This window comes from Mercenaria mercenaria, chromosome 16, assembly GCF_021730395.1.
Source record: "Mercenaria mercenaria strain notata chromosome 16, MADL_Memer_1, whole genome shotgun sequence".
In the NCBI taxonomy this organism is placed as follows: Eukaryota; Metazoa; Mollusca; class Bivalvia; order Venerida; family Veneridae; genus Mercenaria; species Mercenaria mercenaria.
In genome coordinates this window covers 31,435,272-31,448,921 of record NC_069376.1, presented here as the reverse complement: position 1 = coordinate 31,448,921, position 13,650 = coordinate 31,435,272, and the positions used below count along the sequence as shown (strand labels likewise).

The following is a 13,650-nucleotide window of genomic DNA, read 5'->3' as shown; positions in this document are numbered from 1 at the left end:
ATCAGAAAAGAAAAATACACATCTGAGCTGCGCCATGAGAAAACCAACATAGTGGATTTGCGACCAGCATGGATCCAGACCAGCCTGCGTATCCGCGCAGTCTGGCCAGGATCCATGCTGTTCGCTAACAGTTTCTCTAATTCCAATAGGCTTTGATAGCGAACAGCATGGATCCTGACCAGACTGCGCGGATCCATGCTGGTCGCAAACCCACTATGTTGGTTTTCTCATGGCGCGGCTCATTTGTATGTTGTTGCATATATGATAAATGGAATCAGAAATAAAGAGTAACAACATGACACTTTGAGACAATAAGACAGGCAATAGTGTAAATGAATATAACATTTGTCGTAACTGTAAATGTATTTACATTGAGTTTAACAACAATCGTAACCCTAAATGGATAGCAGCTGTAGGGTAGTTAACTGTTAATTGTAAGTGTAACAATTTATTGCGTTTAATATTAACCCTTACCGTGCTGGACACGAATGACTCTGTCTTTGCGACCAGTGTAGATCATGATAAGCCTTCACATCCGTGTAGTCTGATCAAGATCTGTACTGTTTGCCATTCTGTCAGTATCTTTTTAGTAAGCACCCCCTTTGAAAGATGGACGAGTCCATTATAAAAACTTAGCAGAGTAAATTAAGCGTAACTGTAAAATGAGTTAACCATTAATCGCAACTATAAATGAGTTAAATATTAAACGTAAGTGTAAATGAGATTGACAATATTTGTAAATGTAAATGAATCTACCATTAGTCAGAACTGTAACTGAGTTTATAAGTAATCGTAAATGTAAATGTGTTTAAAATTAATTGTAAATGTAAATGAGTTTAACATTGATCTTAACAATAAATGAGTTTAACATTATTCATGAATGTAAATGAATTTACCATTTATCATGACTATAAATGAGTTTAACATTAATTGTAAGTGTAAATAAGTTTAACATTGATCTTAACTGTAAGTTAGTGAACCAGTAATCGTAACTGTAACTGAGTTAAACAATAATCGTGACTGTAAATGAGTTTAACATTAATCGTGACTGTAAATGAGTTTAACATTAATCGTGACTGTACAAGCTTAACAGCAATCATACCTGTAAAAGTTTAACAGCAATCGTAACTGTGAAAATATAACTATATAAATATATGTTAATATAGTAACTACCACATCGAGTAGGCGTTGTATACTGTCTTATGGATACTTTGTATAATCATTATTGTTTCAAAGAAAAGCACATAATGTATATATATTAACGTAAAATAAAAATCAAAATTAGTTTTACCATAGGAAGTACTTCTATAAACAGTAAATGTTCAGCAATTTGCTTTCTGTTCTTTTCTGAGACATACATAATCCTGTAGCCTCTTGGGCCGATCAATTAAGTCTTACAAGATTTTCTCATTCTAAATACTCATGTGTGTTCAACCAGGTAAACCTGTTTACCATCAATATTTTTCCTTCTCATTATTCGCTGGTGGAATTTCATTGTCTATAATTCCGCCTTCACTGTCAGTGTATGAATCCCTCTTCTTTTCATTATTCACTTTATTTCCAGAATCAGGAGCATGTGATTTTCTCTTTTCAAGCTCATCTCTCCTCTTCCGCTTGAAAAATCCACACTAAGAAAAAGATAAAATAACTAGAGCTGCTTTTGAGAAAAGCGCATGTCTCACACAATTACCTAATCATCTGTCATCAGTATTATCGGTAATTCAAGGGCCATAACTCCGAAGTGCCTGTGCCAATTTGGCTAGTTATCTAACTTGGCCGAGGAGTTATTGTCAAACACATTTTGTTTAAGTTTGGTGAAGATCATGTGAGAACTGTTCGCCTTAGACAGGGGACAATATTTGTGACAGACCATGCACCAAGACATGTATCACTAGCATCAGTATTTTCGGTAATTCAAGGGCTATTCTTCCGAAGTACCTGAGCCGATTTGGCTAGTTATCGAACTTTGCCGAGGACTTATTGTCATACACATTTTGTTCAAATTTGGTGAAGATCGAATGGGAACTGTTCGACTTAGGGTTCAGACAAGATTTGTGACAAACAGACAGACAGACAGACAGACACACACACACACACAGACAGGAGTAAATCAATATGTCTCGCACACCACTGTGTGGTGGGAGACATAATAACAAAATTATAAGCTTATATTATTAGATTAATTATAATAGACGCTTCAAATGGATTAAGATTTTTCTACAGCTGTCGCGAACCGGTGTGCTTGCTTTTTATTGTTTTGCTTCCTTAAAGAAAACAAAAAAGCTGATTCTCACATAAATCATAATTATGCACATATTTAAGGCAGTGAACCCGTAATGACACTCGGTAATTTCCGTGTGATCACGTGATCTCGCGAAGCAACTCGACATTCTTCGTGTCTACCTTTATCTCAACGTGCACAAGGCTTTCCTTAAAAACCGAAGAATGCCGAAATCGCATACGGAAGTTACGTAATTTTCTTCTTGTCACAAAAGATCCGCCACCTTAACTTGATTTTTACTCGGTCACTTGTGACGTCTCATGTTAAAATACTAATACCCACGAAAAGAAAAACAGAAGTTTTATGCTAGAAAATACCCCGTGGCCTACAGTTACAGTAACATAAAAAAGAAAAAAAATCATAGAAATATCGTAATTATCAGTCTAGTGGCTAGTCTAATTATTAAGGGTATCCTATTTGCAAAATGGCCAAATGTTTTTAGATTTCCAACAAAACAAACGAAGTATTATGACCATTACTATTTACATCACAGATTTCAAATGACAATGAACTCTTAACTGTACCAAAGATCTATAAAAATAAATAGATGTGTATTTTATACTTCTTTGACTGTTCAAACTATAACATCACAGCACATATTAAATAATATTTTTATGTATAAAACCCCTCATAAGTAACGAGTTTTAGATGCGTTTTGTAAGCTTTACTGAGAAACTACTTTTAAAACTATGAGAGTTTTTAAGTAAGGTTATTGGACCCAAAAGAGTAAAATTGATACAGTAGTTTCAAATTCATAATTGTTGTAAAATAAAAAGATAGGATAAATATCTATCAATTTAATAAATTTGGGGAATGTGCCTTAATGTAAAAACAAAATACAACCATCATAATGTTTCAATTTTCAGATTCATTTTATGATTTACTTAACAAAACCAACAATGTAATGATCATTTTATAACACTTCCAAAGAGTAAAAAACATAATAGTTTCTTCACTACCCAATCAAGTACCGATCAAGCATGCACAGATAAACTTTTACCTGTGACATGCCTGGGGCTAATTTCCACTACTGGACACGGTTTTATGGCTCTTTAGCCTGTGTATTGCTGTCAAATCAAGCCAGTTGCGCTGGTGTATAAATTTGTTAATTGAGGGGCCCATAGTAATAAAAATCGTAACTAGCCAGCCAGCTGGGGGGGCCCGGGCCCCCTGGCCCCCCACCTGGACACGTGCCTGGTTACTTGCGCTGTATGTTATCTGTAGTTTCTGAAATAATTTTTAAATTTCAGAAGGGAAAAAAAGAATTCTGTTACCTTAAATCGTTAAAATCACTCCATTTCATTTCTGAATCGATTATCTAAAATGTATTACTAACTTTTTTGGAAAAAAAAAAAACTACATGTATCTAGATTTTATCCCTTTCAGTTTTGTATATCATAAAAATATTTTAAGCTATGCTAAGCTAATTTACATCAGTAGTACATATACATTTCAATTATGCGCTTATTACCAGCCTGTACATTATGTAAACTGAGAAAAAAATGATAAAGTGTTACCTTCCAAAGTACAAGAACAATTAGAGCTATAAGCAAAATTCCGCCAAGAACACTGACAAGAATAATCCACCATGGAATTTCCTCCTTAATGGGCGCTCTCTTCCTTACTGTAGTACTGAGCTGTGTAGAATTTTAAAGATAATCATTAAAACATAATAAAAATGTGAAAGTTTCATCGTTTAGTAACCAACAAAATAAACATAATCTAAATATTTTTAATTAAAAAGGCGCGTTCTTCGCACCGTTCGTATTGCAGGTTCATTTTTTTAGTCAAAAGGTGTGCTCATATTTCGTATTGCAGGTTTTATGCTTTTTTACGCCAGTGTCATAGGTTGATCAGATGTTGATTGACCTCTTATACATACGTCACGTGCATTATACAAGATTCTGTTTGTGAAAGGCATGCGTTGTACTAGCACAAAAGAGCTTAAAAGACAAATTTGCTGGTAGTGTTATACATTGATTTGATATGTCTGTTCATTTATTTATGACTGATAAACGCTTTTTCACCTGTTGTAAAAACTCAGTCTGATTGCTGATAAGGTTGGTTCTGTTTATCTGAACCGTGGCAGTTGAGATGAGAGTCATTGATTTTCCTTCCTGAAATTTATAAACATACCTTAAGTTCTACATGTACAAAGTCTGAATACATCATTAACTACGCTTTGCAACCCTTCTTACATGCTATTTACAATGCATTCGGTTCTCTCTACTGCTCATTATTGTGATTTTATTGTTGTCAATAACTGAATTGAAAATATTATATAAATACCATATGGCGGCGTGTGTGACATTGGTATTGTCAACCCGAGGGCAGAATGTCACCCGAGGCGAGAGCCGTATCAGCGCGGTCACATGACCTGACAGTCACTTTCGCTTGATCACGTGTCAAAAAGATTGAATTGTTATTGATAGTCAAAATATCTCTTTCTCAGGTAATGGGATTTTATCAAAAGTGATGTATGATAAACATATGTTTTTAATATTGATACTTTTTGGAAAGACATTGTATATTATCGTCCTTGTTTGTAATTACATTGTATTTAATATAAGTTTACCTTCATTCCACCTTCGATAACCCTGTCTATAACATAATTCATGTAAATAACTGCACCAGTCTTCGGTTGTATATTAGAAATGGCACAAACGAATTTGGAACACTTCTGCTGTTTACAGTCCTAAATTGAAAGAATATAAAAATACTGTGGGTTCAAATAGTTTCATAGATATAACAGTTTTCAAATGCTGTGTATTAGATGTATACACTTTACTTCAAGAATAATATGCCCGTTGTGACGATCGGTAATTTCCGTATCTTTACGTATTCTTCGGTTCAAACAGAAAATTATTTTTCAATAATCACCGGAGGATGCCGAAATCCCATGCGGGAAATATGTGAAGGAACGGAAAATGGCGATTGTATTTACGGCCCTACTGCCTTATACAATCTAAGTGAATAAGCCAGCTAAAATGCAGGGCCTTAATTTCACAACTGGCCTAACTAAGTTATTACAAATCCATATGGAAAGCTGGCCATTTTGCACGACCGTAGTTTTCAGATAGGTAGTTCTTTCTTAGTTCGTAGCATATCTATACCATTCTCTTTGGCAAAAATAAGAAAAATGAAGAAAAAATGTTCCTGACTTTATGACTTCAATTTCGAATTATTGTAATGGTATTATAAATTTATTTGTAATTTTAAATGAAATATATATATATAAATATATATACATTATTCTGAATATCTGACAGCGCCGTTTCTGGTTTCCTTGTGTTTGATACAAGTCGGCCTTTGAAGAAGGAGTAGATGGCTGGTGTCGTATATTCCTGTACAAGACTGCACTTGGCTTCACAATTTTGTTCACATAGAAACTAAAATGAATATAGTATATAACAAGGTAAAGAACATACATATACTATCATATGATTAGAAGAAATGAATTTCCTTGTTGTCAAGGTATATAAGGTAATGGTTCCGTACTGTCACTCGGCAATTTCCGTGTGATTACGTATTCTTGTCAGGCAATTCGGCTTACTTCGGGCATAAATATAATGTTTAAATGGCTTTCCGTAAAAACAGAAGAATGCCATGCCAAAATCGCATACGGAAAATACCGTAATTTGCCGATAGTTATTATGGGTAAAAAGACTTAATTATCTAGATTTACACATATACTTCCAGCAAGAAAACAAAAACGATGGATATTTGGAGACTGGTGTTAAAAGTCTACATTTGACAGGAGCGAGTATCTCAATGACCTATTTTCTCGTGAGTATTTAGAAAATCCTTTAAAGTGTAAGTCTTTTAGAATGAAAAAAAAATAGCTAAATTAAGGAAGACTCGGTTCGATTAAGTAATTTCGTAAGAAATAATGAAATATGCAACACTCTCACACAAATTAACACTGGCTTAAATGGAACTCTTTATACAGTAACATTTCGTGGACACAGTAATCCAAACCATCAAATACAACAACAACACTGAGTCTAAATTCGGGCCGATATATTGCTTCCGCTACATGGACACAGTAATCCAAACCATCAAATATAATAACAACACTGAGTCTAAATTCGGGTCGATATATTGCTTCCGCTACATGGACACAGTAATCCAAACCATCAAATATAATAACAACACTGAGTCTAAATTCGGGTCGATATATTGCTTCCGCTACATGGACACAGTAATCCAAACCATCAAATATAATAACAACACTGAGTCTAAATTCGGGTCGATATATTGCTTCCGCTACATGGACACAGTAATCCAAACCATCAAATATAATAACAACACTGAGTCTAAATTCGGGTCGATATATTGCTTCCGCTACATGGACACAGTAATCCAAACCATCAAATATAATAACAACACTGAGTCTAAATTCGGGTCGATATATTGCTTCCGCTACATGGACACAGTAATCCAAACCATCAAATATAATAACAACACTGAGTCTAAATTCGGGTCGATATATTGCTTCCGCTACACAGCATTTAAAATATTTCACAATTCTAAGTATACCTAGTTGTTTCTTATAATTATTTTCTATCTCATCTTAATTATTTATTATTATTATTATTATTATCATTACCTTTATAAGTGTTACCAAGACAAATAAAATCATAAACCAAAAGAAAAAAAAAAAAGAAAGAGCACAAACATATCGACCGAGCTAGTTAACAACGACAATACAGGTTTAAAGAAATTGAAATTCTAACTACGTTTGATGTGTACAGTCATAAATAAAAATATAGTTGTTTTACCTCAGTTCTGTTGAGATACAAAAGAGCTTTGTTGGAACTTTGTAACTGTGGAAACGAGATATCTATAATTGCTGACTGCATAATGCTCGGGCCTTTATTGTATAACTCATATATATTCTCCATTTCATATGTGTCCTTACTTTCCTCCAGATATATCTGTTCTCGTGTTGATATTCTGTAAAAGAAAGAAGACCAGCTGCAAACGCTTATTTATTGGAAAATATTTCAGATGAAGTGTGTACATTTACTATACATCTATTGAATATCTTTCACAGATACAGATAATAAATGTTTGGTAAGAAGACGTAACTTAAGACCGATAATGATGAAACTTTGCATAACATGTATAAACATTTTCCAAGTAGGAAACATCTACGTAATAAAGTATTTTGGAAGAGAATCCGTAAGGTCAATCGGCAGTTTCCGTGTAATTACGTATTTTCCGTATGCGATTTCGGCATATGTCAACCATGACGTCATCAAACCCGGAGAATGCCGAAACTGCATTGGGAGAATATGTAAATCGAACGAAAGATACCGACTGTTATTGCGGATAGCCCACCTTAATTAAAAATGATCACCGGGAGAACAAATGCCTTACCCTGAAAACGTGGCTTCCAGGTTATGTCGTAAATTAATAGTGATTGTCTGGTTGTTGTCCGTTGGTTCAAGTTCCTCGCTCAAGGTTGTCACACGCATGCGAAGCATCACTGTAGAATCATCATTGACAACGGAAATCGGAACCTTCATAAACAACCGGAAGCCGACACCTGTATCATTTGACATCGGATTTCCAAACAAACATGATATGGCCGATTCTTCTTCTTTCAAAACTATGTCTGTATCATTATTTTTACTGTCAATCAAAGAACACGTGACGTCGTTTTCACCTCGAAACTTCTCCATGTTTTTGTAGCTAAGGTATTGCGGATAGACCATATAGAAGACAGATCCGTAAGATGAGTCTCCGGTTTTCGTGACTTTTACATCAATAGCAAGGTCCTGGTTTCCAATTACGAAGTAGCCATCAACGTTCGTGTATTTGGCTTCGGCCAGGAGAGTAAGATTCGTTCTGCACAAGTTGTTTGGGCAATCGTTTCTAAACTGCAGCTGTGAGAAGAAAAGTAGTGTTGTGAAAATAGAATGTCCATACAAATGGTGATTTTGTTACATAATGACAGCTCAGTTTCAGTCTTCTTTGTTTAATAATAATAAAACAAACTGGGGCCGTGTTAGACGGATTCGTTTTTTAAATCAAAATTTTGATACAGTCATTTTGATATTACTGTTTCAAATCTAATAAGCAAATCGCTCTAACAAAACACGATTTTTTCTTATTAAACAAAGAGAACTGAGCGTGTGACGTTGTTTAAAAAATAATTTATAGCAAGAGTGTTTAAGCACTATTTATGCACGATCGGCGGTTTATTAATTTCAGGAGGGCGCAGCCCGAGTTAAATTATTTGTACGACGTATTAACGCCCGAGTGTATAAATATTGTCGACACACGGTTTTGCTATAAATTATTTCGATTCTAATATGCCCTTAATCTAAAACAGGAAATAAAATATAGTTGAACTCTTTTGTGTCGCAACAAGATAACACTGACGTCACCGCACATTAACGTGAGGTCATTCTAGCGTAAGCGTGTTTTAACAGAGACAATCATACTAGAATGTGAATAAAATAACCGTTTATACGTCATAATTATTACGTTATAGCACCAGTCGTTGCAGCGTCGAGCTAGAAAAGAAAACAACACAACACAATTATTGGTAAATGTGGTCATGGATTTAGACTGGACTCTTTAACATCATGAACGCGTTCTACATTGCCCTCCTTCTCTTCTGAAATCTCTTCTGGAAGTTATGGTTTTATTCTGCAATAAAATTATTATTCTTTACGAACCACCTTGAATTGTTTGATCTCTAATTAAGATTATAAACACATGGCAAGAGGTCTCAGTATTGCACGTGTGACAACTTACTCTTATTTTAGATAGACGGACAAATTTGCGATAATATTGTAACAAACTTGCAAATTTTTTATAGTCTCCAAAACTGCTTTTCAAAATGTAATGGTCTAAGATCTCTGTGACCGAATGGTTAAGGTCGCTAACTTCTATCTAGCTGCACGTCACCGCTGTGGGTTCGAAATTATTGTATGTAAGAAGCCTTCTCTGCTTACAAAATCATGAGTCTGATTTGGTGTATGGGCCCGTGCCTGAAATTGTATGCCTGTAGAGGCAGCAATGATCTTTTTCTACAGTCAAAAGCTTGAGAGTTGACAATTAACCTTGAATTGTGTTGGTGTGACGTCAAACCCATCAAAACAATCAATTAGACCTGTTTGGAACATTATCCGTAGTACTTTTCACATTTTTCGTTATATCTTGTGCATGTCACATTTCCGTTATATCTTGTGCATGTCACATTTCCGTTATATCTTGTGCATGTCACATTTCCGTTATTTCTTGTGCATGTGGCTTTCCTTTATTCCTAGTATATGTCACTCTTCAAGCCCAGTACTTTGGACTGAACGCTTTTCTTATTTAAATGGGAAACCAGATCAGTTAGAGTTCTTGGCCCTTGCCCATTTTAACTTTAATATTGTTGTGTTCGTGTTAATACCAATTAGTCATACAAACCTGATTCCGTAGTTGCAATATCGGGTCCCCGGGGCTTGCTCCGTTGAAGCGGCTGATTGTGGCGCTGACAGTGAGGCCCGGACAGATTATTTCGTCCACTACGTAGTCTGCCTGAATTTCTATCTCATTAACAAGGTCACTTGTAGACTGCCGTAAACAAAGAATGATCATGTTAATCTTTATCATGTTGGACACGATTTATCCTGCCTTTATGACCAGTGCAGATCATGATCTGCATTGTTCGCCAGTTAGTCTCTTTTTGGCATGCACCCTTTTAACAGTTAATGGTTCTGTCCAAATTGAAAGATGGATAGGATAAGTTCCTCATAGAAATTTAGCAGGGTAAGGGTTAAAGTGATAGTGGACCCGGAATGACAATCGGCAAATTAAGTATTCTTCGTATGTGTTTTCGTCATTTTCCGTTTTCTTACGGAAAGTCATACCTATATTTACATCCGAAGAATGCCGAATTGCATAACACGTGATCATACGGAAATTGCCGAGTGTCATTTCGTTTCAACTATCTTGATACTTATGTACACTGTAATGTCTTTCATTAGGCTAATATCTTTCCCATAGATTGTTACAATCAGTTCTCAAAACTAATATTTATATAACAAGAGCTCGTCGAACACGAAATGCCCACCTTGATGCATTCAGTAATTGCACAAGGAACAGAAATTATATGCTCACTGTAAACAAAAGTTCTACCATTCTGGTTTAATCTGACCTTGACCTTTAACCTATTAACCTAAAAGAGATTACAGAGTGATCTTTGCACCATCCACTGAGCCATTTCTGGAATGTTTCAAATTTCAAGACTAGCTCAAGGTCAAAATCAAGGTCAAATTTCATTACGGTACAAAACAATGTGTATGTGGTCCAAATTTGAAAGCTATGGCTTGGGAAATGTGAAAGTAGGTCACTAGATCAATTTCAAGGTCAAAGTTCATTTCGGTAGACAGAACTATTTATGTGCTTCAGATCTGGAGGCTGTAGCTTGAGAAATGTGAAAGTAGGTAATAGGTAAAAATCAATGTCAAATTTCAATTCAGAACACAAAAATATTCATGCAGTCCAAATCTGAAGCCTGTAGCTTCAGAAATGTGAAATAGGTCACTAGGTCAATCTCAAGATCAAAGTTCATTTCAGTACACAAAACTATGCATGTGGTTCAAATTTGAAGGCTGTAGCTTGAGAAATGTGAAAGTAGGTCACTAGGTCAAAATCAAGGTCAAATTTTATTTTGGAACAAAAAACTATGCATGTGGTCCAAATTTGAAGCCTGTACTTCAAAACTGTGAAAGTAGGTCACTAGGTCAGTAACAAGGTCAAAGATTTTTTCGGTACATAAACCCATGTATGTGGTCCAAATTTGAAGGCTGTAGCTACAGAAATGTGGAAGTAGGTCACTAGGTCAAGATCAAGGTCAACTCATGTCAAGGTTCATCTTGCCACTCTAAACTATACATGTGGTCCAAATTTGAATGATGTAAGTTATGGACATGAAGATTCTATGTTTTTCCCTATATAAGTCTATATGAACCATATGACCCCTGGGGCGGGGCCATATTTGACCCTAGAGGGATAATTTGAACAAACTTGGTAGAGAACCACTAAATGATGCTGCATTACAAAATATCAAAGCCACAATCTTTGTGGTTTGGACAAAAAAAAATTCAAAGTTTTTTCCCTATATAAGTCTATGTAAACCATTTGATCCCCAGGGCGGAGTCATATTAGACCCTAGGGGAATAATTTGAACAATCTTAGTATAGGAGCACTACATGATGTCATATACAAAATATCAAAGCCCTAGGCCCTGTGGTTTTGGACAAGAGGTTTTTCACAGTTTTTTCCTATATAAGTCTATATAAACCATGTGACCCCCAGGGTGGAGCCATATTTGTCCCCAGGAAAATAATCTGAACAATCTTGGTAGAGGACCACTAGATTTTGCTACATACCAAATATCAAAGCCCTAGGCCCTATGGTTTTGGACAAGAAGATCAGAAACCATTTTACTGTTCCTGGTCACTGTGACCTTGACCTTTGACATACTGACCTCAAAATCAATAGGGATCATCTGCTGGTTATGACCAACCTCTCTATCAACTTTTGTGATCCTAGGCCTAAGCGTTCTTGAGTTATCATCCGGAAACCGTTTAAATGTTCAGGGTCACTGTGACCTTGACCTTTAATATACTGACCTCAAAATCAATAGGAGTCATCTGCTGGTCATGATCAACATTCCTATCAACTTTCATGATCCTAGGTCCAAGTGTTCTTCACCTGGAAACCGTTTTACTATTCAGGGTCACTGTGACCTTGACCTTTGACATACAGACCTCAAAATCAATAGGGGTCATCTGCTGGTAATGATCAACCTCCCTATCAACTTTCATGATCCTAGGCCTAAGCGTTCTTGAGTTATCATTCGGAAACGGATTGGTCTACATTCCGACCGACCAACATCTGCAAAACAATATACCCCTCCTTCTTCGAAAGGGGGCATAATAAGTTATTCAGTGGCACTGAGCAGGTTTGCAGTTTTGTTCGATTGGAAACATAATGAACATGCAGTACATGACATTTTTCTTGTACGCCGGACATGATTTCGCCGTGTTTTGCCGGTGTTGGAACAACTCGTCTTACATAACGGATGTAAGATGACTCTCGTGTTGTAACTTATGAATGAATATGTAAACACATACGCTTACTAAAATATTTCTCAAACGAAAATCATTCGTTTTATTTAATTTCTTTTATTAATTGAAGAATACTTTATGCAAGACACAGAAAACAGATCACTGTCTGAAGGTAAGACCTTCGACCAGTGAAATATATTTATAAACTATTGGCAAAATTACCAAAATTGACCCAGTGCTTTTTAACACCAACCGAACATAAAACATTTTGACAAAACTTTTGAAGGCACCCATTGAAATGCGTCATGCTATTTTTTGCGTAACGCATTTACGACACACAGTTGACACATATTTGGTATATAATTAACGCGTGATTTAGAAATTCAAATCGTATCATACCTTTGTCAGTATGTATGCAGGATCCGAACATCTAACATCACCATTTAACATTTTCATCGCACGTGACAAAGAGGCTTCATTGTTTGCAGCAAATACAACTCTCGGCTGCTCGCTCCTCCCCACATCTAGACTGATGGTCACGTTCAGTTCTAAAATCAATTAACATTTCACCAGCATGTTAATATTATCCAAGCCTTTAATTAAACAATTCCTTTCAATGCGGTCCGCTTTCCTTACCCCCTCCCCCCTCCCACCCCCTTGAAACTGTGTATTATGAAGCACACAAAGTGTGTACGTCATAGCGTCAAACGCAACAGCCGGAAAAGAAAATCACATAAAACTTGCAAATATTTGGTAAAATGGTAGTTATTAACCCTTAATAACGTGTTACAATTGAAACAATATATCTCATTTAGGGATCTGCTTTTGCAAAATATATTATCTGTAAGATGCGTTTTTTCTTATCACTCGAACTGCGCCCATGGGATAGGGCTTATAATTCCTTCGCACCTGAACTCCAAACAATGATTATATTCAACGACAAATTACTAAATGAGATATTTCTTAAATGAGCCGCGCCATGAGAAACCAACATAGTGGGTTTGCGACCAGCATGGATCCAGACCAGCTTGCGCATCCGCGCAGTCTGGTCAGGATCCATGTTATTTGCTAACAGTTTCTCTAATTGCAATAGGCTTTGAAAGCGAACAGCATAGATCCTGACCAGACTGCGCGGACTGGATCCATGCTGGTCGCAAACCCACTATGTTGGTTTTCTCATGGTGCGGCTCAAATGTATTTACTTACTAATGTGATCACAACGGCGATCCACGTAACGGAAACAAACGGTGATGGATTCTCGCTTGTCATTGTCAACCTCGATATTAGTTTAAT

General features: G+C 36.0%; 1 protein-coding gene across 1 annotated transcript; it reads right to left on the bottom strand.

The window, feature by feature from the left end:
* Positions 1-626: 626 nt before the first annotated feature.
* LOC128549582 (integrin alpha-8-like) lies at positions 627-13,635 on the bottom strand. Its single transcript, XM_053526581.1, has 10 exons — positions 13,564-13,635; positions 12,757-12,905; positions 9,710-9,856; positions 7,664-8,172; positions 7,063-7,237; positions 5,530-5,670; positions 4,857-4,976; positions 4,309-4,398; positions 3,799-3,918; positions 627-1,628 (listed from the first exon to the last, which is right to left on the bottom strand). Exons 2-10 carry the CDS (start codon positions 12,811-12,813, stop codon positions 1,455-1,457), a joined length of 1,533 nt encoding a protein of 510 aa, XP_053382556.1. The 5' UTR covers positions 12,814-12,905; positions 13,564-13,635; the 3' UTR covers positions 627-1,454.
* Positions 13,636-13,650: the final 15 nt, after the last annotated feature.